The 23,039-nt window shown below is 40.0% G+C and overlaps 1 protein-coding gene across 2 annotated transcripts; it reads left to right on the forward strand.

Moving 5' to 3' along the window:
* The first annotated feature begins 4,724 nt into the window (after nt 1-4,724).
* RAB23 (RAB23, member RAS oncogene family) lies at nt 4,725-22,664 on the forward strand. 2 transcript variants are annotated; one of them, XM_040598331.1, is made up of 7 exons: nt 4,725-4,799; nt 9,823-10,024; nt 10,861-10,946; nt 16,440-16,596; nt 18,114-18,196; nt 19,483-19,575; nt 20,452-22,664. In XM_040598331.1, exons 2-7 carry the CDS (start codon nt 9,870-9,872, stop codon nt 20,589-20,591), a joined length of 714 nt encoding a protein of 237 aa, XP_040454265.1. In that variant the 5' UTR covers nt 4,725-4,799; nt 9,823-9,869; the 3' UTR covers nt 20,592-22,664. The 2 variants fall into 2 exon arrangements, with proteins under 2 accessions (XP_040454265.1, XP_040454264.1); XM_040598330.1 differs by lacking the exon at nt 4,725-4,799 and adding an exon at nt 5,140-5,319.
* The last annotated feature ends 375 nt before the right edge of the window (nt 22,665-23,039 follow it).

The following is a 23,039-nucleotide window of genomic DNA, read 5'->3' on the forward strand; positions in this document are numbered from 1 at the left end:
AGATGTAATGCTCCAATCAACAACATTCCCTGAAAATAAAAGTAAAAATAAGCCAACAGTTTGCTTGACTATAGTAAGCACTGTGTTCTCCAAAATGCTTCAGAAGGGTCTGTATATCCTGCCAAATAAAGGAATGAATTACTAATTTAAAAATCTGACTGTCTAAGCCTTCTGATCATCACTAAGTTCTCTTCAGCTACCTTCAGCAGCAAATTTTAATCAGAAGAAGTTTTGGTTTGTTTTCTTATCCCCAAATAATTCCTACTTCTAGTACTCTTGATTTTGCTCCCTGATAATTGAAATTTTGATTTGGAGATCCATTACATGAAAGATTGATAAGCAGTATTCAGAGCTTGCTTTTCCAGGGGAATATGGTACTGACACCACAGCAAATATTTAATTTCAAGCTCTTTATTGCTGATTTTGACTTAGTTCCTCCCTCCTTTGCTATGTATGTCTTTGTACCTTTGTTGTCTGTCAACTGTTACATAACCATTTTCTGCGTTACCGGGAAATACTTTCAAATGATTACTCAGTTAAGGTTAATATCTTCATTTCCTTCTTGTCTGGTGGCAGATTGCTCTTCATCAAACAGCCACCACATTTAATTCACTGGATACGTATATAAAGTAGCAAGAGCAGGAGAAGAGAATCAAGTTCGTTACTACGAAGAACTCAGCTAGTATTGATTTATCAGTAACTCTGAACATACGCAACTTTAAACACTTTCAGCATTCTCTTTGGGAAAATGCATTTCCAGATGAAGTAATCTATAGCAAATACTAAAGCTATGCATAATTCTTCAATACATATAACTGAATTATCTAATATTTAGTGTTTCAATCCTGATAACATCCTCAGTTTTCAGATTTCCATTTCTCTTCTCTTTATATTTTTACTACCCAAAAACCATACAACACATGGATCAATTATTTTGATTTTTTTAATCTGTCTCTATAGTTAATAGAAATAACTGTATTTATAAATTCTACTTTGTCATTGTATGACACACTGTTTGTACCTGATAATTCAACAGCATCACTGAATATATTAGTTGGAATTAGCTGAAAGCACTGCTGCCAGCAACTTTTGTTTTATTTAATTTATTTACACTCAAGCATAGAAACTATTGCCTTCAGCATGAGTAGCATCTTCAGAACTGTTGACATCTCAAGGCTCATTAACTTCTACTCATAGATTACATTTGGTTTGGGCATATTTAAGATTTACTTAACAATACATTAGTAACTGCAGTCTTAAACAATATGCTCAAAATTACACAAATAGCCATAAAAGTACTTCAGTGTAACACATCTTTCTTTCTCTGACCTTGTTGATACGGCCCCAACCTTGGGATTACAAAATGACAATGTCAGACTGTATTATACAATTTCAGTTTAAAAAAATATAAATATTATCAAAGATTATATTTTAATACATTTGTGAAATATATGGAAATTTAAATTGAGTAAGATATGTAAATGAAAAGTATGAAAATTAAAAATAAATGGCAATGAAAAATTATATAGCTTCTAAGAACTTATTTTTGCCTGGTTTTTTTTTCATTTAGATGCCAAACAAAGCTGGATTATTTGTAGAATAAATTTTTAGTGTCAAAAATGCAAGCAAATATTGATTAAAAGATGTGACGTTACATTTCGCAGATTGGCTTCTCATTAAAAATACTGCGTAACTAGTGACACTTTTATACTATAGCATTCAAATGAATGTTTTTATCATACCTAGATATTCCCATGATTGGGTTGTGTATTTTTTCTCCAACTTTCAGCAGAGGTTCTGTTTAATTAAAGAAAGAGAACATAAAGCTGCTTTGAGAGGACACTGTATTGGGTGTGAACTGTAAGCTTGGAATCTAATTAAAAGCTTGGGATCCTTTTTATTTTAGGCTACTCAGATGATTCCTTACTAGCATCATTTGGAAAATTAGTTCCTCTGATATCATAGAGAGGACAATACATAAAATCTACAAAAATAAGTGATTACAGAAATAGTAACTTGGAAGAAAATGGTAGGTCAAAATTGCAAATTTGCAAGTCTTTTACTAATGGGGGAGAGAGAGAAAAAAAAGAATAATGAAGAATATCAGTGACAGCAGATTTGAAAGGCAGACCTTGGCTTCCAACTCAGACTCAAGAAGTCTGGATGGTTTGTGTAGTCTGGATGGTTTGTGTCTATGAGTTGCTGAACTGTGGAGAAGTGTCTCACTTGGCAAGTCTTAACCTGATCTCTTTGTTAAGCAGCCGAGTACAAAGGAGAGAAAGCCAGAGACAGGGAATCACTGCGGCGCGCTGCACGCCTCACTGTGGCAAGGTCCACTGTCACCCCTGTAAGTTGCTTCCCACTACTTGTACAAAGCAATGACCTTAGTCATCCACTCAAAGCAGCACATCACCTTTCACTTGTGTCTCTGACCCTGTATGTTCTACTTCAGCTGTATGATCTTACTCTTTATGATTTATTAGTATGCAGTTCAGCTCCTAGGTATTCTATATGAGCAGCTACATTAAAATCCAACTTTAAAAGGATTTAAGATATTAAAATAGAAACATATAAATGGAAATATTTCATTACATTAACAGAAATAAAGCGACTTAAAAGTCCAGCACGCAGCATGTTTTCACAGAAAAATTATACAGGAAGTTGCTGTCCTTTTTTGGGGGTTCTTTGGCCTTGTGTTGGCTGAAATGCTTATGTTGTGTGGAAAAACCAGGTTGTGCAGTAGATGCATTAAATTGGCTGAGAGATTTCAAAACATGGTTGTGATTATGGAGATAGCAGCAAGCAGAGAGACTCCAATGGGACTCCCAAGGATTCTTGGGGAAAGATTATTTAACATTTTTACTGATTAGTCAGATAATGACGTCCATGTAAAGCTTGCTGTTAACAAACAGATGAGTTTAATAAAGGAAGGCATTACTTTTGCCGTTATAGATCGACTTGATTTACCTTGCAGTCAAACAAAATCATTTCAACGTAGCTAACTGCACCATAATACATCTGGAAAAAACAGAGTATGGGCTACATGCTTAAGTTAAAAAATGCTTTGGAAAGCAGTAATCCCAGGAGACTGTACAGAAAACTGCCTGAATAGGAGACCTTGGTGAAATGGTGTGGCAAAAGGGATTAGCATGACCTTTTGGGGGTCTGTAAAGGGGAATACGAGTAAAAGGTAGGAAGTTGCCTTACCTCTGTACATATACTACTGTAACACTAATTTGGCATAATTTGCTTCCTAAATTGGTGTATCTGCTTACAACATCAAAATACTGGAGAGCATTCAAAGGAGGTCACAGAAAGTGATCTAGATGCTGAAAAGTTTGCATTACAATAGCTGTCTTACAGGGCTTGGAATATCCAGTTTGTTGAAGAGAACTTTCACAGCTGATTTCATTAGTGCATCCTTCTACCTGCAAATGGAAAAGATACCCAGCAGTAGGTGCTAGTCAGTCTCCATGGAAAAGACATAGTAAGATCCAGTGACTGGAATTGTAATTTAGGCAAACTGAAAAGAGATACAGCTTTTTAGTTGCAAACAAGCCACACTGCTGGCTGATCTCATCAGGAGTCATCAAATCACATACATGCTAAAGCCTTGAGATGTGTGAATGTATCAGTTCCACCATTCTTCTCTTTCCTTTGTGGGACATGATAAGAAAAGTTTCTTGAATTGCTCTCAATATACCCATAAGACATGCTGGAATAGTTTAACCTTACTGAATTGTTGGGGTTTCACAAAGAAATACCTGCACATCACGAATATGAGAGGCAGGTAGTACATGTTCTAGCCTTACACTTCACAAAAGCATTACCCAATATACTGAATTTAAAGGACAGAAAACTAAGATTATTTAGAGCAGTCACCAACTTACTGCCTAAATTAGGACACTGAGGATAGGATATGTCTCCTTTAATCTCATAGCCTTCACCTGGGCTACTTGACAGCCATCTGAAGGGGAACCATACCATACAAATGTTCACCATATAGGTATTAGGTGAGATGAATCCCAGCCATGCACCTCACGTCTCCCACAATGAACAAGGAACGTTTCTGACATAATTACTTTGGTATCAGGCAGGTAACAAACTTCTCTTAATGAGAAAGCTGTCTAAGGCCTTCTGGCCCTGGCATCAGACAGTCCCTGAGACTAGCAGCCAGCGTCAGCATTAACAAAACAAAAGCATAGATTTCAGAATAGAAATGATGTGTAAAATTTAACTGTTCTTTTGAGACGTAGCTGCAAAATGCACTAATCCAAAAGGTATTTATTTAGGCACAGGCAACAGCAGTTGACTCTGGAGTGAAGATGTAGCCTCAGAAGCATGGGACAGGGCTAGAGACCTCGGTTTTCAGCAACAGACTTGGTAATACCCAGTCGTTACTTGGCTGTACCTGAGCAGGAGTGCTGGGGGACACTGGGAGCAGCCACCCAAGCCAACCGGAGGTGCTTTGCAATACGTAAAGAAAAAGGGATTTTAAGGCAGGCGACATCTTTTATCAGTCTAACTTCAAAAACCAAACAAAACAACAAAAAGCCACAATGGGACATCTTAAGATCGTTAAGACTACGATCTCTGCAATTATGCTAAAGCCTAACGTGTTCTGTTTTATTTAAAGTCTGGAAGCTGGCAGACCACGTGCCACGGTGACGGGCTGAGACCTGGCATAACCGCACCTTGCTCAAACCGTGGGTACCCCCCCGGAGCGGCAGCTGCCGTCAGCGATGGCCGGCGCGAAGGCCACGGCTGGTCACGCAGAGGTTTTTTCCACAGCTGACGAAGTGAGGCAGACAGGCCGCCGGGCAGGGACGAACGCAGCCGGGGAGCGCAGCCTCCCCCACACCTTCCCTCGGGGACGCGGACGAAACCCTCCCGCAGCCGGGCAGGCGGACCCCATCCGCCACCTCCGCCGGCTTCTCCCCCCGCTCAGGCGACCAACAGCTCCGAAACCCAACGCCACGCGGGGGGCGCCCGGCCAGCCGCCAGCCCCCCGCCCCCCGCGCCCGGCCGGCCCCGGCCGCCCGCCCACCCGCCGCTTGCGGACCGGGGGCGCCGGCGCCTCGGGGGCGGGGGCAGCGGGCAGGCACCTCCCCGAGCGGCGCCCCCAGTCCTGACGGCGCTTCCGGGCGGGGGAGCCGGGATATGCGTCCGGGTTGGGTCGGCCCCAGCGAGCGGTTTCCTCTCGCCTTCCCTCCTTCCCCCCTTACTCCTTCCCCCCTTCCCTGCCGCGCCGGCGCTGCGGTGGAGCGGCCGCCGTGCCCGCTGAGGGAGAGCCGCCCGCCCCGCTCCGGCGAGGGGCTGGTGAGAGGAGCCGCAGGCGGGCGGGCGGGAATCGGGGCGGCGGCTGAGCGCGCCCCGAGGCGGGCGGGTGCTGGCGGGGAGTGGGGCCGGGGAGGCGGCGGGGCGGGCGCCGGAGGGGCCGGAGCCGCGGGAAGGGGCCGGGGCGGCCGGCCGAGCGTCCGCCGTGTGCGTGGCCGCGGCGGCGGCGTCCCGCGGGCAGGGCCGGGGGGCGGCTGCGGGCAGCCCTGTGCGGGGAGACCACCGGGCGGCCGTCTGCCGAGCGCAGTTCCTCGCTTAAAATGGCCATCCGGATTGCTGGGGGCAGACATAGCGGCAGTTTTAGCGGTGCGTGCCGAATACCCGATAAAAATATATGTATAGTAACGTGTAATGCAACCGAAGGCAATCCAGAAACATTACCTGCCTGGTGAGCTGCAGCGAGGGTGTCAGGTAGCCCAGCCCTTACAGCGCGGGGTGATGTGTGTGTGGTGATGGGCACAATCTTTAAAACAGATGTGTTTTCCTCCTTTGAAAGGAGGGTAACTTAGTTCTTCAGAAGAAATTTGCAGGTGTGCAGGTGTGCAGTGTTGCTGTGATGGTACCCCAGCACAGCGAGCCCAGGGGAGGCACGGCTTTTGTGAGGTGGACAGCGATGAAGCTGCCACAAGAAGTCTGTGGGCACTCAAGAGAGATGTCAGGGCCTTGGGACAGTTGGTTAAAGGATCAGGAGCGCAAGTGATGTTCTCCTCTATCCTTCCAGTTGCAGGGAATGATGAGGGAGGAAACAGGAAGAGCCACAGATCGATACCTGGCTCTGAGCCTGGTGCCACCGGCAGAATTTTGGGTTTTTTTTAATCATGGCTTGGTCTACACAACACCAGGCCTGCTGGCAACAGATGGGGTACTCCTGCTTCAAAGGGGGAAAAGCGTCTTTGCACAGGAGTTAGCAGGGCTTATTGAAAGGGCTTTATACTAGATTTGAAGGGGGAAAGGGAGAAAACCAGGCTCGCTAGAGACAGTAAGTTTTGAGGGATGGTGTGCCAGCAAGATGCTTCAGTCTGCTGTCTCAGTGGAGGCAGGGGATGCAGATCCATGCAGCAGCAAAGACACCAGGGTTATTGATGTGTTAGAATCCATGGAAGCGCCTGAGAACAGTCACGTAGGAATTAGGGCTTCCCCCCCCCTCGCGAAAGGTGGCGGGACCAATAGCCCAGGTGAAGTGCACCTACACCAGTGCACACGGCATGGGCAGCAAACAGGAGGAGCTGGAAGCCGCTGTGCAGCAGGAAAACTGTGACACAGTTGCCGTCATGGAAGCGTGGTGGGATGACTGGCACAACTGCAGTGCTGCAGTGGATGGCTCTGAACTCCTCAGGAGGGGTAGACAAGGCGGGAGAGGTGGTGGGGTAGCCCTGGATGTTGGGGAGTGTTTTGATTGCCTAGAGCTTAATTATGGTGGTGGTAGGGTTGAGTGTTTACGCGTAAGGACCAAGAGGAAGGCCAGCGGGGCAGGTATCCTGATGGGAGTCTGTTACAGACCACCCAACCAGGATGAAGAGGCAGATGAAATATCCTATAAGCAGCTGGAAGAAGCCTCGCAATTGCTAGCCCTTCTTCTCACGGGGGGCTTGAACTTACCAGGCCTGTGCTGGAAATACAATACAGCAGAGAGGAGACGGTCTGGGAAGTTCCCGGAGTGTGTGCAAGAGCTTCCTGACAGAGCTGGTGAGGGAGCCAGCCAGGAGAGAGCCCCGCTGGACCTGCTGTTTGTGACCAGGGAAGGGCCTGTAGGTGGTGTGGTGGTTGGAGGCCATTTTGGGCATAGTGATGATGAAATTATACTTTTCGATTCTGAGCTTGAAGACAGGGACGGGGAGCAGAATGAACCCCCCATAATCTAAGGGAAAATGGTCAGAAATCTGCTACACCACTCAGACACACACAGGTTCATGGAGCTGGATGGGATCCACCCAAGGGTGCTGAGGGAGCTGGTAGAAGTGCTCCCTGAGCCTTGTTTAATCCATTCATCAGCCGTCCTGGCTAACCAGGGATGTCCCAGCTGAGTGGCAGTTAGCCAATGTGATGCCCATCTATAAGAAGGGCCAGAAGGAGGATCCAAGGATCTACAGGCCAGTCATTCTGATCTCGTGCCAGCGAAGGTTATGGAGCAGATAATCTTGAGTGCCATCACACAGCTCGTACAGGACAACTAGGGGCCCAGTCAGCATGGGTTTATGAAAGGAAGGTCCTGCTTGATGAACCTGATCTCCTTGTATGACAGGGTGACCTGGCTTAGTGGATGAGGGAAAGACTGTGGATGTTGCCTACCTGGACCTTAGTAAAGCCTTTGACAGAGTCTCCCACAGCGTTCTCCTGGAGAACCTGGCTGCTTGTGGCTTAGACGGGTGTACTGTTTGCTGGGTAAAATAGGGGTGAATAGAATTCAATGTAGTGGGCGGCTGGTCCCAAGTGGTGTTCCCCAGGACTCTGTATTGCGGCCAGTCCTGTAAACAGGACTTCATCAAGGTCTGGATATTATCCTGATCTGTATGGATCTGGATGAAGGGATCATGTACACCCTCAGTAAATCTGCAGACAACATCAACTTGAGGGGAGTGTTGATCTGCTGGAGGGCAGGAAGGCTCTGCAGAGGGATCTGGGTGGGCTGGATTGATGGGCCAAGGCCAATTTTATGAGGTTCAACAAGGCTCAGTGCTGGGTCCTGCACTGGGGTCACAACAACCCCACACAAGGCTACAGGCCTGGGGAAAAGCACCTGGAAAATTGCCTGGTGGGAAAGGACCTGGGGGTGCTGGTCATCAGCTGGCTGATATGAGCCAGCAGTGTGCCCAGGTGGCCAAGGTGGCTAAGAGCATCCTGGCTGGTATCAGAAACAGCATGGCCAGCAGGACAGGGAAAGTGAGCATCCCTCTGTACTCATCACTGGTGAGGCTGCACCTCAAATACTGGTTTGGGCCCCTCACTACGAGAAAGACACTGAGGTGCTGGAGTGTGTCCAAAGAAGGGCAGCGATGCTGGTGAAGGGTCTGGAGAACATGTGATGAGGGAGCTGGAGTCTTTTAGCCTGGAGAAAAGGAGGCTCAGGGGGAACCTTATTGCTCTCTTCAAATTACCTGAAAGGAGGCTGTAGCGAGGTGGGTGTCAGTCTCTTCTCCCAAGGAACAAGCAATAGGACAAGAGGAAATGGCCTCATGTTGTGCCAGAGGAGGTTTAGATTGGATATGGGGAAAAAATTCTTCACAGAAAGGGTGGTCAAACATTGGAAAGGCTGCTGGTGGAAGTGGTTGAGTCACCATCCCTGGAAGTATTTGAAAGACGTGAAGGTGTGGCACCTGGGGACATGGTTTAGTGATGGGCTAAGCAGTGCTAGGTTAATGGTTGGACTCAAAGATCTTAAAGGTCTTTTCAAACCTAAATGATTCTATGGTTGTATGATTATGTATGCGTCTCTTTCTTCCTCATTAAAAAAAAAAAAACACCACACAAACAAAAAAACAAACCAAAAACAAAACACCAAAACTTGAATGAAATATCTTTGCAGTAAGCCAAATAAATTGTTTTCCATTTTTGCACATTGGAATTCTAGTTTATGTAAAAATCTCTATCCACTATAAGAGCTTGTGCTCTGAACTCTGTGACTGCAGCCGCTTGGCTTCTTCTCTACTTACTGTACAGTGTATGTGGGAAAAACTAAATCAGAGAGAAATTAGGTGGCTCCCCTGCAGTAGCCGTGTGATGGGACATTATGGTCACACCTAATATACTTATGATACGGACTTTTAAAATGTATATAACTTGCATATTGAGTGTTGATAAGATAAATTATCTAAAAGTTTGAGCATCCAAAAAAATACTTTAAGACAGTTGGATTATTCCATTTCTTATTTAAAAAAAAAAAGCCTTTGGAAAATACCTTCAGAATTACCCAGTAATATGTATACGTTTAGTGTTTTGATTCACATGCCAAAAATTAGATGAAGAGGAGCGCACACGAATTTGATTATGATTTTTATTGACTTCCTCAGAAAGACAAATGTAGACAAATTTGTAAGAACTGGAGTAAGGGGTATAATCACAGAATGATGTAGGTTTATGTCTTCAAAGCACCAGTATTGGTGCTAGGTGACAGTATCTGAACTGGGTGTAAGAACGGTGGCTGAGGTTAGAAGTTGCTGTACTTTGACTCAGGATACATGCTAGGTTGATCAGTTGAGCTCCTTGTACACGTTAGCAGTGGAGCATCAAGAGTTTAATCAGAATATGACAATACATTTGTACAGTAGAAGGATATTTTTCATGAACAGTTACATTAATTTCCAATTAACAAGTGTCAGATCAAAGTACAGACTAGTTAAATAACTTGCCTGAGGTCATTTAAGCAGTCAGTGGCAGAACTGAAAGGAAATTTTACTACCTGTGTGTATCCTAATGTATGTGATCATCTTTCCTCTTGCTTGCTACTCACGTTGGTTTTATGAACATAGGCATTTACTTTGTTTACAGGATCAATAGTTTCCTGAATAAGCCAGAGAGTCATCTGAGACACAAAGATGTTGGAAGAAGATATGGAAGTGGCCATTAAGGTGGTAGTAGTAGGAAATGGAGCTGTTGGGAAGTCCAGTATGATTCAGCGATATTGCAAGGGGATTTTTACAAAAGACTACAAGAAAACTATTGGTGTAGATTTCCTGGAAAGACAAATCCAGTATGTATTAAACAGATGCCATACTATTGATTTTTACCTTTCCCTTTATTTCTTTGTTCTGTTGTAATGCTAAGATTTACAAAGGCTTGGAAGACAAGGCCTGCTCTTTTTGAAGCACAGTAAAGGGAATCATTTTCTGTCCTGCACTGTGGGCTAAAATATATCATTCTTTTCCAGTCAGGATTTAGAATGATAAATAAAATTTGGAACCTCTGTCATTCTAAGATTTTGACAAGTTTCCTTTGTCTTCTACCACCTGTTGTTTGGTTTTGATTATTTTTTTTTTTGTAATTTCTTGTGGAAGAAGTATAAGTGCTTACAGTAAACCCATTACACACATTTATTAGACAATAGAAATAAAAATGACCATGGAAAAAACAATTAAATATGCTATAGATTTAGTCTCTTCACGTAATATAACCAGATAATACCCAATTATCTTTGTTAAAATGGAAAATACTGTGGTAAAGAGAAGTAAGAAAATTCTATACATTTTGTAAGATAATTAAAAAGTCAAGAGGACTGTTATTTGGCCATCTAAGTTTTGTTTGGATGTGTATATTATTTTTCCTTGTAGAGGGAAATATAGAGGAAGAGGAGGAAAGGAAGATGAAAATGCAATACAGATTTTCAGTAAAGAGCATGTAATGTAATTGAGGCACTATTGCCATAGTATGTTACGGAGGTGAACTGTTATTAAGTTTCATTATATTTAAATCAAGTTAAATTTGACATGGATTACTCTTATATTGTAGACATGGAAGTACTTCCATGTCAGTCGTTTTGAATTGCTCTTGTTCATTGTATTGATTATAAAACTGTATTGTTTATTTCAGAGTTAATGATGAAGATGTCAGGCTAATGCTATGGGACACTGCAGGTCAAGAAGAATTTGATGCCATAACTAAGGCCTACTATAGAGGTGAAAATGCCATGTTTGTTATTTGGTAGTTGTTTTTTTGGTCTGCACAGCTCTCAAATATTCTCCTGTCTTTGTATTAAGAATTTTAGTTACTACATGTGTATGCAAAGCGTGTTTAGTTTGCCTTTTTCAATTCTTAAATATTTTTCCCCTTCATGCAAGATCCTTGCCTTAATGAAGTGCCACTTTATGCAGGATGTTCAGTAGTACCCTTTAAAAAACTTAGAATGAGACAAATATCTGCACAGGAACTGGACAGAATGTAGCTATTTAAACAGTCAAAGGCAAATTTATATTTTCCCTCTAAAAGTGTTTTATTACTTCTGTAAGACATGTATTTGTAAATGTCCCAAAAACTATGGCTGATGCACTTAGAAGTATGTCCAAGGGGAAAAAAAAATCCACCGGTCATCCTAGAAAGATAGTTTACTAGACACAACGGTTCTCTTGCTAGTAGAGGCTACCTTGAACACTTGAGCACAATAGAGTAATAAGGAAAGTATATTTACTTCTTAAAATAGAAATGGTATTATTCAGTCATATAAAGGCAGTTTATTTTGCCAGTTAACAAACTGCATACTTAGCTTTCTTTGCATATCATTTAACAGTGGTTGTGAAAATCTTTCCTTTTTATTTTTTTAATGTGAGGGATATGAATGACTTGGCAAAGATTCCATGATTCAGTTCTTGCCCAGCTAATTACCTGATGGCTGGGAAAAATATATTGCTATAGTATAAAATGACCTCATTTAGAGATAAAATAATAGTTATGCCATGGTGTTACAGGGTAGTATAGTCCTCTGACCTTTATGCATATATTTCATGATTGTTTTGTCAACTAATAGGGCTTTTTTGGTAATGTTTCCAGTTGCTCATAATTGACAATTACAGTTTCTTCAGAGAAAAATCTTTCTTTTCTCATTTATTTTTATCCTCATGTGGACATAGATCATTCTGTTAGTTAACTTGTCAACTGTAAAATAAGAATTTTAGAAGGTGGTACTCTATTCCCATGAAGCTTCCTTTTTATTCTCCTGGCCTTCAGTTCTCTTGTGTGCATTGCTCTCCGCAGTTGTTTCAAGCCAAAGACTTTTTCTCCAAATTCCTGTGACTGATATGTTAAATGTGGAATCTTCAGAAGAACTTAAATGTACACTTACTGGCCTCACTTACCGCAGGCAACCTGGTGGTTTAAAAGGAAAAACCAAAAAAAGCCTGCATGGATACCTTGAGATGCTCGTGACTTGTGCCTAGCGTAGTGCAGTTAGATCTCTGCCTCCAAGATCTTTATACTGAAGAGGCTGCTGTGAAGTAGGACGCAGTCATCCTGTGGACAGGCGTTGTAGATAGCATGATGGATGTATTAACAGGTTCAAGCTACTAGATACAGTGACTGTTCTGCACTAGACCTTGACTCATGAAGGACAAGGGAAGTTGTAAGAGCTTGGAATGAAATTTTAGTTTAGCATCAGGTCTGCAAGCACAATATTATAGAAGCAAAAGGTCAAGCTTACAACATGCAAGCATTTAATTGCCAATTACTGCTGAGAAGGGGAGGATGCCCCTAAGGTTGGTAAGATAGACGCTGGCTGTTACTTGTAAGGTCTGCCATTCCCACACGTCACTGTCCCACTATCATTACACTAGGGCTTATGTACTCTCCTGGAATATTATGTATCGTTAGTTCTGGGATCAGCTGCTCATCACAATGAATGCTTCAAAGCCTGTTTCTGAGCCCTTCTTTTATCCAGGGATGAAATTTTTCAGCCTTGCAGAGAAACAAAATTGGAGCTGACAGTGGATTTGTCATGTGGTTTTCTATGTACAGGCAAATATGTGCAGCTGGTGTAGCTGCATGCCCACGGTCACACAACATGAGGAGTCCAGCAGCCTAAATTCAAAGAGTTGAAGGAAGCTCAGTATGTATTTAATAATTTTAAAATATAATTATATAAAATATAATTATATTGTATCATGCATCTTCTTACCAGTTTCAGTGCTATGGAAGCCACACGTTTTCTAATTGGCTAGGTAGTTCATTCATATGCTAAGCACATACACAAGTGGCTGTCATTAGCGGCACCATGTCTTCTGTCCATGTTAGAGATGTTTCTCAAGGCAGTATTTGATCACTTCTTCATGCATGTATCTCTTCCATCTGCTACCACTGGTATTTGGGTAGACCTTTGTTAGGTTTTTGATGGAAAACAGGTATCTTGCTCATTAGTCTGTTATTCAGCTGCTGATTAGTCAGATTTTCAGGATCTTATTTTTGTTGCACAATAATTAGACTTCGTATTTCTTAAGCCTTCATGGCATTGCTCTAGCTTGCACTTACCAATCACTTTTGGCCGTAGGAACTATGATAATGGGAGGGCTGCAAGACTGTCCTGGTCCGGTTTGGAAGAAGGCAGACCTCATTTGGATGCTGCTAGTGAGACCTTAAACAGTGCTAAGCCTGTTAAATACAGCCAGGATCCACAGCAGTTAGAACACCAACAGTCCACAAAACTTCTGGATGATGATATCATCGACCTTGGGTTTTGGTCTCAGCGTAAGGTTGAACAAGCCCCCTTCAGTTTTATAGTGAACTTGTGTTTTCTGTCATAGCCGGGAAAAGCTGAGGCAAAGAACGGAGGAGTGGAATCATTAGGTGCCAGGTATAAAGCCCTGTGTGAGCCCACTCATGGAAAGGAATTTCTTTGACACACAGTTTCTATGACATAGGCTTTGTGTTGATATGAAAGGGGAAAAGCCACAAGTGTTATGGAGTCTGTGAGGGTGGTTTGGTCTGCTGAGAATCTTTGAGAACTCAGCTGACAAGCTCATGCTCTACTTGAATCAAGTAGATGCTAGCGCTACTCTCTTAATTATTTTCTGAATTAGTCCAGGTATGAATATTGTATCAGTGATTCTGCAGCCAACTGGAATCTTTTTAAAATAAAGATACGGGGGTAATCAAAGCAGTAATTACACACAAAAAATCCAGTATTTCCTATTTATTCATACAAATATATTTTATGGTTTATATTTATTTATTTATTGAACTTTTTACAAAATGCTTTGATTTAAAATATTCACCAAGAAGATTCTGGTTGTAGCTGTTAAGCTCCTGTCTGACACTATCCTGTGACTTTGCTGCTGGTGTTGGTTGTCATACACCATCTGTTGTATGACAGAGGTGTGTATGACTACATTTGCAGTGCATGAGTGAGATATGATGTTATTGACTCTTGAATACTGTCAGTCATTGCACACAGAAAGGTGTTTACATGCCTAAATCCTGGGTTTTGTCCTTTTTTCTCCCCCCCTCCTTAGAACTCCTACATAAACATTATAATTTATTAAACTTGTTTATGTTCTTAATAGAAATATTGAGTATTTAGCAATATTCTTAGAAGATGAAAAGTATTTACCTATTAAGATCTCAGCCCTGCAGCATCTTTTGTTGAACTTTATTGCCATACTAACTTCTGCACTGTACTGAAGCATACTTCCAGAAAGATCCCAATTGATACTTTTTGAGAAGAATACTCCCATTTGTTCTTCTCTTCTTAAATAAGCATTTTGCAGGGTTATTCGATTAGTAAATTTTGAAATTCCGTACAATCCAGTGATCAAAACCTTCAACAGATGTTTGGAAATACACCATTATGTAAGTGTATAGAATTTGTCATTGTTGATGATACTTTCTTTTACTGTTGTTTGTTAACTTCCTGGTAAGAACCTGTAAATATCAGAATCTTGAAGGTCCTCAAAAATACTTCAATCTGATTGCTGATCAGAGCCTATCATAATTATCTTTAAAACGTAATATGGCCAAGCTGAGTTATTTTTACTGTCCCTGTCGACAGCATGCTACATGTACTGTAATGAAGGAGGTCTGATGTTGTAAGTCACCCACTTTTGACCTACCACATGCTAGGACTTTTCCCTCTAAACTTAATATTACCAAGTTATCTCCATGTTTTAACATTCAGAAGTAATGGATGGAAGGAGAGAGATGAAGTGAAAGTATCTTAGGATGGAAACTTCACATTGGATTTCTTAGTCTTAGAACTGAATAAGGTGACATTTACAGATGGTAAGAGTCTTTTAATAAATATTCTCATCTCCAGTAAAGCAAAGAACCTGAGAGGCTGTATTAAGCCAGTTTGCAAGATGATAGGTTACATTCAGCATTGACAAATGCAAACTAACCTGCTTTGGAAAGAGTAATTAATTTTACACGTATCTCAGGATTCTAAGTGGAATTATATCAGAATAATTGCATGCATTACAGTATAGTGTGGACATTAAGGAAAACAAAACTTTAGAACAGAGATAATAGGGAAAATTATGGAAGACTGCGTTGCTACTGTTTTGTTAGTAGAGCTTGATTTGAAATTGAGGGCAGTTCTTACTGTTTTACTATACCAGAAGGGTCTTAATGGCATGTGAAAGAATGTTGAAGAGCATAGGAAAACTTCTGTAAATGTAGACTGAACTTGGCTTTGAAAAGCTAAATAAAAGGAAACCTAACAAAATAACTCAAGTGCTTTGTGTCAAAGAAAGAGAAACGAAATACAGGAATGTGGGATACTTGGTGAAACTCACAGATAAAAGAAAATTCATACTGATGAAATAATTCTTCATGCTATGTGTAATTAGTTTGTGATATTCACCACAAGGTTAGAGTCTCAAAGATACTAGCTATCTATTCCTTTTACACTGTATTACTAAATAGCAAATATATTAAAGACATGTAAATAATGAAGTGTTTCTTCATGTGTTTATGTGCAAGGAAAAGTATTTTTTAAGGATGACAAAGGGCTACTAGATAGTCAAAAGAAAACTTACTAGTATTTCAGCTGTGGAGGTACTTTCTCAGTATCCATGGGGTTTAACTATTGTCAAGGCTGTTACAAACCATAAAAAAAATTGGTACAAAACATTTTGTATAATTTGTCATAGCGCTGTGATAGAATTGGTAAGAAATAGAAATCCACTTAGTTTCTCCAAAAGGCTACTAAACAATTTACTTGGAATAATTATAACTTCCTCTGAAAACTTTTAAAGTTTTCTGGTTCTCAAATTCCAGATTACTGTAGCACAAAGGATAATGTAAAGTGTGCTTCTGGCCTCCGTTAAGCTGTCTGGAAAACAATGAGCAATAAACAAACCTCCTTTTCCTTTTTTTCAGCTTTTCCATACCCCCTCCTGTTCCTTTCCCCGACATACATGCACCATGGTGGAAATAGCTTGAAAGATAACAGACCTAGAGCCATCATGAAGAATGGGTATAACGATCAAAATAATCGTCAGTCTGTTTTCATTTGGGGAATTTATGACCATTGGTTTGACACTAGCTGGCGGTAAAAGCACACTTTTATGGGAGAAACGTGAAAAATCCCTTGTATTTGAAATACATTATAGATGATGATTTTATTTTTTTTAGTCTTTGTTGGTTGATTTATATTTAGTTGTATTTGTAATTGATTTGTGTATTTTTAGGAGCCCAGGCTTGTGTTCTTGTGTTTTCTACAACTGATAGAGAGTCCTTCAAAGCAATCCCTACCTGGAAGGAAAAAGTTGTGACTGAAGTTGGAGACATTCCCACAGTTCTTGTGCAGAATAAGATTGATCTTCTTGATGACTCTTGCATAAAGAAGTAGGAGTTTTATCTTACTGTTTTTAAAGAACAATACATGGCTGCTGTATGCACACATTTTAAAAAACCCCAGAGTCCATGGGAGTTTCTGGTGAAGACTTACGATATCTAGGTTGTCAAACCTATGCCCTGCATCAAAACATGCCCTAGAAATGCAGGTGATGGGTATTGCTGCATGAGTGTAGTTACTTGGGCAGATGTGCTTGCAAAACTAAGAGTTTTCTCTTCGCTTCATGCCTTCTTCTGAAGTGTCAGACAAAAAAACAGAGGAATAACATGAAGAGTTTTCTTGTGCTGTGCTGTGATTCTCTTTTCTTTTGTTTTTTTTGTTAATCGGAAATTATAAAACTAAATTTTCTCTCCTGTTAAAATTTACAGTTACAATTAATAGTAATTGTGCTGTGCTAGTTTGGCTAGTGAATGCTTGCTGAAATAATAACCAAGTATTAAACGGGTTTTTTGAAAAAGTATCTTAATATTCTTTGCTTCACTTTTCATTAATCTGGTTTTATTGCTCATTTTTGTCAAAACATTAGAACTCTATAGAAACCCGTATCTGGTAATATTCTTAAACTGCATGGTGCTGATCCTTCTTCACTATATTTTTCTTCACAGATTTTACTGTCACTTCTTTCTGCCTTTGTATATATGACCAATTTCATTCTTGCCATAAAATCAGCTTAACAAGTGCTAACTTTTGTTTGCCACAGCATATCATGTAGAAAATATTGCATGATGGAGTCGATCATTCTCCGCTTCTTTATTTATACCATGTTCCAGAGACATGTAGATTATTTCTTCTTTCTATTGTTTCCTGCACTGGCTTTCTTTGTTCTATGTTTGCTATCATTGATGGCATAAATCAGCTTCTACTCCCTCTGCAAAGAATACTGAGGATTTTTCAAAGGAAAAGCAAAATTGCATTTGAACTCCTCCTTTATTCATGGTATGTCACTTAGGTTTTGTTCTCAGAATACTCTGCCTCAGTAACATCATCTTTCTGATAGCATGATTTCCCTTGGTGAAATTTTCCAGTTTCCTTAAAATTTAGCACAAGTTACCTTTCACTTCACAGAAGAAAGTAAATCTTGATTTCATCTCTGCACTCACCTGATTGCAAAGTCTACTGCTTTATGAAAATATACTTAAGGATTACTTTGTTGTTGTTGTTGTTGTTTTGACTGCAGTGGTAATTGTTCTGAGTTTATTGCCGTTATTAACAGCCTCCTTCCTTTTGGTTGCACTGACATCTGTCTTCAAACCCTTGGGAAATTTTAGTTAAGTGAAGTCAATAAATACTGAAATGCAATTACTTCTTGTCATAAAGAACCTGCGTGTAAAAATACCTTCTTTTTATAGTAGAAATATTGTAAAAACTTAAGTGTCAGGTATTTTTTGACTGTCAGAGTTTCTTAACCCACCTTGCCATGTTTAACTTAGGACGAAGCATTTTGTCTATAAGGATAAAAGCTGACAGATGATACAGATTAGTATTTACAAAGTTTTCTGTTGTGCAGCGAAGAGGCAGAAGCACTGGCAAAAAAGCTGAAGTTAAGGTTCTACCGAGCATCCGTGAAGGAAGACCTGAACGTAACTGAAGGTATGAGATTCAGCAGCGCGGGTGGCTGTCCTGCCCTGGGCTCTGTAGCACTGTACCACGCTCTAGCTTGGAGCTGAGCTGTTACTTCCCATGTTGTTGCGTGCCATTGGCAGTCCTTTTTATCCTGAGCTGCACACTTCAGAGATAGCTAGAATTATTTGATACCAGTGTGTTAGGCCTGCTTCTTTGTGGATGTATTTCCTTTTTCTGCCAGAAACAGTGCACAGCTTCAGTATTTAGAAGTGCCAGTGTGTTAAAACTGCTTGGTCCTAATGACTGTCAGTAAGCACTGAGCTTTTAAAACAAATATATGTAGAAGTTCAATTATTACAATATACAAATTGTTGAACTATTTTTTTGTTGTTGAATTATTTTGTAATTGATAATAATAAATAATTGATACAAGCAATTATCTCATAGTTTAGTTGTATTTAAATAAAGTATGTTAAAGATTGGATCTCTTGCAGCCTTTTGTCTACTGGTGGTATTTGGCTAACTCCTAAGCATCACTTTTTAATGTATATATTTAATTTCTGTTATAAAATTCAGGTGCTATCTTTTGCGGGATGGGTATGAATATTTGTGAACTATACTATCTGGTAACTTGTTTTTTTGTTTAATCAGACAAACTTACTAGTAGATTAATTGTTTCTTCTCTGTTAACATCATTTGCCTTGAAAGAAAAAAAACTGCAAGAGAAAATGTAAAAGGTTTCTGTATCAACTTCATATGAGTTATTAATTTCAAATTTAAATAAAAGATATATAGGCTCTGAAAATTATCCTATAGTTGTATATTTTTTCAGAATCCTAGGTAGACTTTACACACTCCAATATAAAGGAAGGTAGCATTAGTTAACTAGAAAAATGTTGCTGCCAAGTTTTTATTAACAGACTTACTTTACGTGACTGCTATTATTCTAAGGCTTCTTGCAAAAAAAAAAAAAAAGTAAAATTCCTATATAACGTTAAAAAGTTCCAAGTTTGAATTGAATTGGAATGTTTGGCAATATGTATGTGCCAGCTTTATTATAGGAGTTTTGAGATGTTTCTGTCTGCTGTGCAAGACTTCAGTACTGCAGACTGTAAGACCTGGGTAGATGCTGGACTGATCTGGATTCTGCTTGGGTACACAGGCCTACCGAGAGATAATCACTTACTAGATCGTGTTAAATCTGTGGCATCAAATGCACTTTTGTCAAAATTTTGATACAAAGGTACTATTATTGATATGGAGATTATTTTTAAGCATACTCTGATGTACTTTTTTTCTTTTTAACATTTCAGTTTTTAAGTATTTGGCTGATAAATATCTTCAAAGGCTCAAGCAACAAACAGCTGAAGATCCAGAACCAGTACATACAAGCAGTAACAAGATTGGTATGTATACTGTAATAAAAAAAACCCAGAACCAGTATTTTGTGCCATCAAAGCTTATGGTTTCATCTGTTTCCTTATGGAGTTAGTACAAGGTGAATCAGGGTCTAATTATTACCTTCCTGTCTCAGGATATTGTCTTCTTTCCTTCTGTGAAATAACTTTGTGACTCTACAGTTACAAGACTGTCAAACTGATGTACTGAAGTGTCTAGCTAATGTTTGGCAAGTGCCCTTTTATTAAATTTGTTTAAACAAACATTGTGTAAGGACTTAAGAAAGTATGCTTGTTGGGTTTTTTTAAAGTAATTAGTATTAGTGTTACTCGTCTTGGTACAGATGTACAGATTTACAAGAGACTCACGGTGAAAGAATCTGGCATGTAATCAGAAGGTCTTTGTAAACTGCCTTTTGTAAGGGAACACTGAACTTCTTTAAAGCATTTCTGAGTCAGTTCATTTGTTTTCCTTAAAGCACTCCCTTTTTATTCAGGCTTTTTCCTTACCTTTATCTCAGCAAAGTTTCTAACTTCAAAGTTGTCATGTTTTTCTTTTATTATATTACTCAATTAACCATAACCCTGTTAACCATGCAATTAGTAGCATGCGTATACACAGATGAGTGCATATGTTGCCCTTCAATTACATAGATGTACACCAGCTTTAACTATTGCCTGGCTAGCAATTCCAGCTGGCTCTACTTCAAATTTAGCTGCAAAACTGACCCAAAAATACATAAAGCCTTTAAAAACTTTAAAAATACTAGAGTATGCATTTGAGGTGCATTGTTAAGAAGCAACACTTACTAAGGCATAAGTGTTAATGTATTACTGCAGGAAGTAAAGAAATATAAATACTTTTCTTGTCTTTAAATTCTGTAGGTGTTTTTAATACAGCTGGTGGAAGTCACTCCAACCAAAATTCTAGCACTCTTAATGGTGGAGATGTCATCAACCTTAGACCGAACAAACAGAGGACCAAGAAAAACAGAAGCCCTTTTAGCAACTGCAGCATACCTTAGACCACTTGTCAGAGGGGGAAAAAAGCAACCCAGTGAATTGGATGAAGTTGTGCAATTGAATGCAGAATAAAGCCAGCTGTAGAGGTATTTTTACCAGTGCTTTAGCAAAACTTGTGCCTGTGGGATCCCTGATAGAGGATGGATTTATATAAACTTGCTGATGCAGTGGGTTTTGGTGTGTAGTGTGAGACACCTGGTGGCAAAACAGAACCGTGGCTGCCCTGTGCACTTTGTAAAAATTAGGCAAGCTTCTCCTTTTTCAAGGAATTATTTACAGAGCTATGAACTAGGTATTTCTGATTTGCAAAGCACATTTAATGTAAGGATAATACTTCCAAATATAGGTACAGACCATAACACTATGGCCCAAGGTAAAGTAGCAACCTTGCAACTACATTTCAAGGAAAATGTTAGAATTGGTTAGTGAGGAAACTTAAGATAAATGAAGAGTGAAAAGAAGAGACTACCTTTTATGCCCGACCGTATTAATGTGGATTCTGGCAGTTCTGTCAGTGCAATATACTTGTATTATATATATGAGTGCTAAGGTATATATGTAAACGTTTGGTATGAATATTTAGGCTAAATTCCAGTGTTATGTTACTTGGAGATCAATGCTAATGATCACAAAATAGCATCTTCCAAAAAAAAAAAAAATTTCCGTTAACAATGTTGCATTTCAGGTGAGGCTTTCCCAGCTGTCACTGTGTCTGCTTAACTTGCTATACTTTGGGCCTAAAAGTTTAGATTTAAAAATGTATGGTGCCAAAAATGCTCCTTCTTTTTACGTAATGATGTGCTACAGAAGTTTTTGTAAGTTTGTTTTTCTCAGTCTTAACAGATCGAACAAGTAACAGTGTCTTTCACACTAATAGCTATTCAGAAGGAACAAATAGCATAATCATATTCCTGTTCAAATTTGATTGTTGTATCCTGTGTTGTCTATGAAAAAGGAACTTGCAAAGTGGTGTCACAAAATATTAATCTCTGGCAAAATTTTTAATAGGCTCTATAAACTGAGTTATGAAGGATCCAAAAAATGCAGCTGATGGGTGAATTACGTTAATGGGACATTCTTGAATATTGTCTCAAGATTCAAAGTTAGCTGCTGGTCACAGAAGATCTTAATTCTGCAAGACCTGAGACGTGGCAAAATTTTCTCAAAGTGCTCAAGTAATTTTACAGAATTGATTTAGATGTTTAGGAGACCAAATCTAAATTAAAGTTGTGTGGGCTTAGGCTCCTAAATCACTAAGGTGCTTTTAAAAATGCTGAGCATGATATCTTTTTATTTACCAAAAATAAACACTTTTTAATCCTCTACAAGAGCATGCATGCCTTTTAAAAAAATACCCATTTTGTTTACATGGTTTTGTACGGTATGATATAATTTTAACTTTCTAGGATTTCTACAACAAACCTGCCGTTGACAAATGCAAAATATGCTGCTTGAAAAAATTCAAAGTTTTAATAGTTTTTTAAATGGTGTATGAAAATGAAAATGAGTTGAGTGATCCTGTATATTTTTGGAGGAAGGACTTTTCACTGTGTGAATCCATGTAGGAAGCTTGACTTCGTTTCTAAGTCAGTGAGTATGAAAACTGAAATGTACTCTTCCCCTCCCCCCCCCCCCCCAGTTTGCAGGGAGAGAAGTGGGTGGCAAGTTATGCACAAACACTAAAGATCGCTGAACTCTGTATTACATGTTTACTATGTTAGACTTTCTACCAAGTACCGTTGTTTCCTTGACAAACTGTTAAAGCATCTCCTGTTGCTGGCAAGAAGGCAGCCTTCAAGGCGCTGAGTCCCCTTCGCTACTGCAGCAAAAATGTGTTCTTCACCGTAATGTTTCCTATATTTTCTCTTGGATAAAGGCCTTTATTTTTTAACAAGTGCATTTAATCACTGTATGTATGTAAAGATGGAGTCAAGTCCTATCTGTCTTAGCAATCTAAGTAGTAAGGTACTTAGGATAAGACTTATGACTGTACATCATGGGGCCACCTTACAAATTCAGGATGTAGAATAGAGTGTATGCATGAAGAATTTTGATAACTGTTTTTAATATGGAAACTCTTACATTTCGTTCTCTGTCTGCCAGTTTCACATTTTTTTATTTTTTTTTCTTCAAAAGGAAACAAAACCACAAAGTGTCTGAAACATCTTTTTTGCCTTGTTTGACTTTGTACTGAAAAATGTCTTTATTACATATAATGACCATTTGTACTATGACATGTTATACCGTAGACCAGGGGTCCTCAAACTACGGCCTGCAGGCTGGATACGGCCCCCCAGGGTCCTCAATGTGGCCCCCGGTATTTACAGAACCCCCCCGCCCCCCCCCCCAGCTGGGGGTTGTGGGGGGGAAACCAAGCAGCCGCAGATGACTGCCTGCCACTGCATCCGCGCCGGCCCCCTGCTTAAAAGGTTTGAGGACCCCTGCTGTAG

Source organism: Falco naumanni, chromosome 6, assembly GCF_017639655.2.
Source record: "Falco naumanni isolate bFalNau1 chromosome 6, bFalNau1.pat, whole genome shotgun sequence".
NCBI classification, from domain to species: domain Eukaryota; kingdom Metazoa; phylum Chordata; class Aves; order Falconiformes; family Falconidae; genus Falco; species Falco naumanni.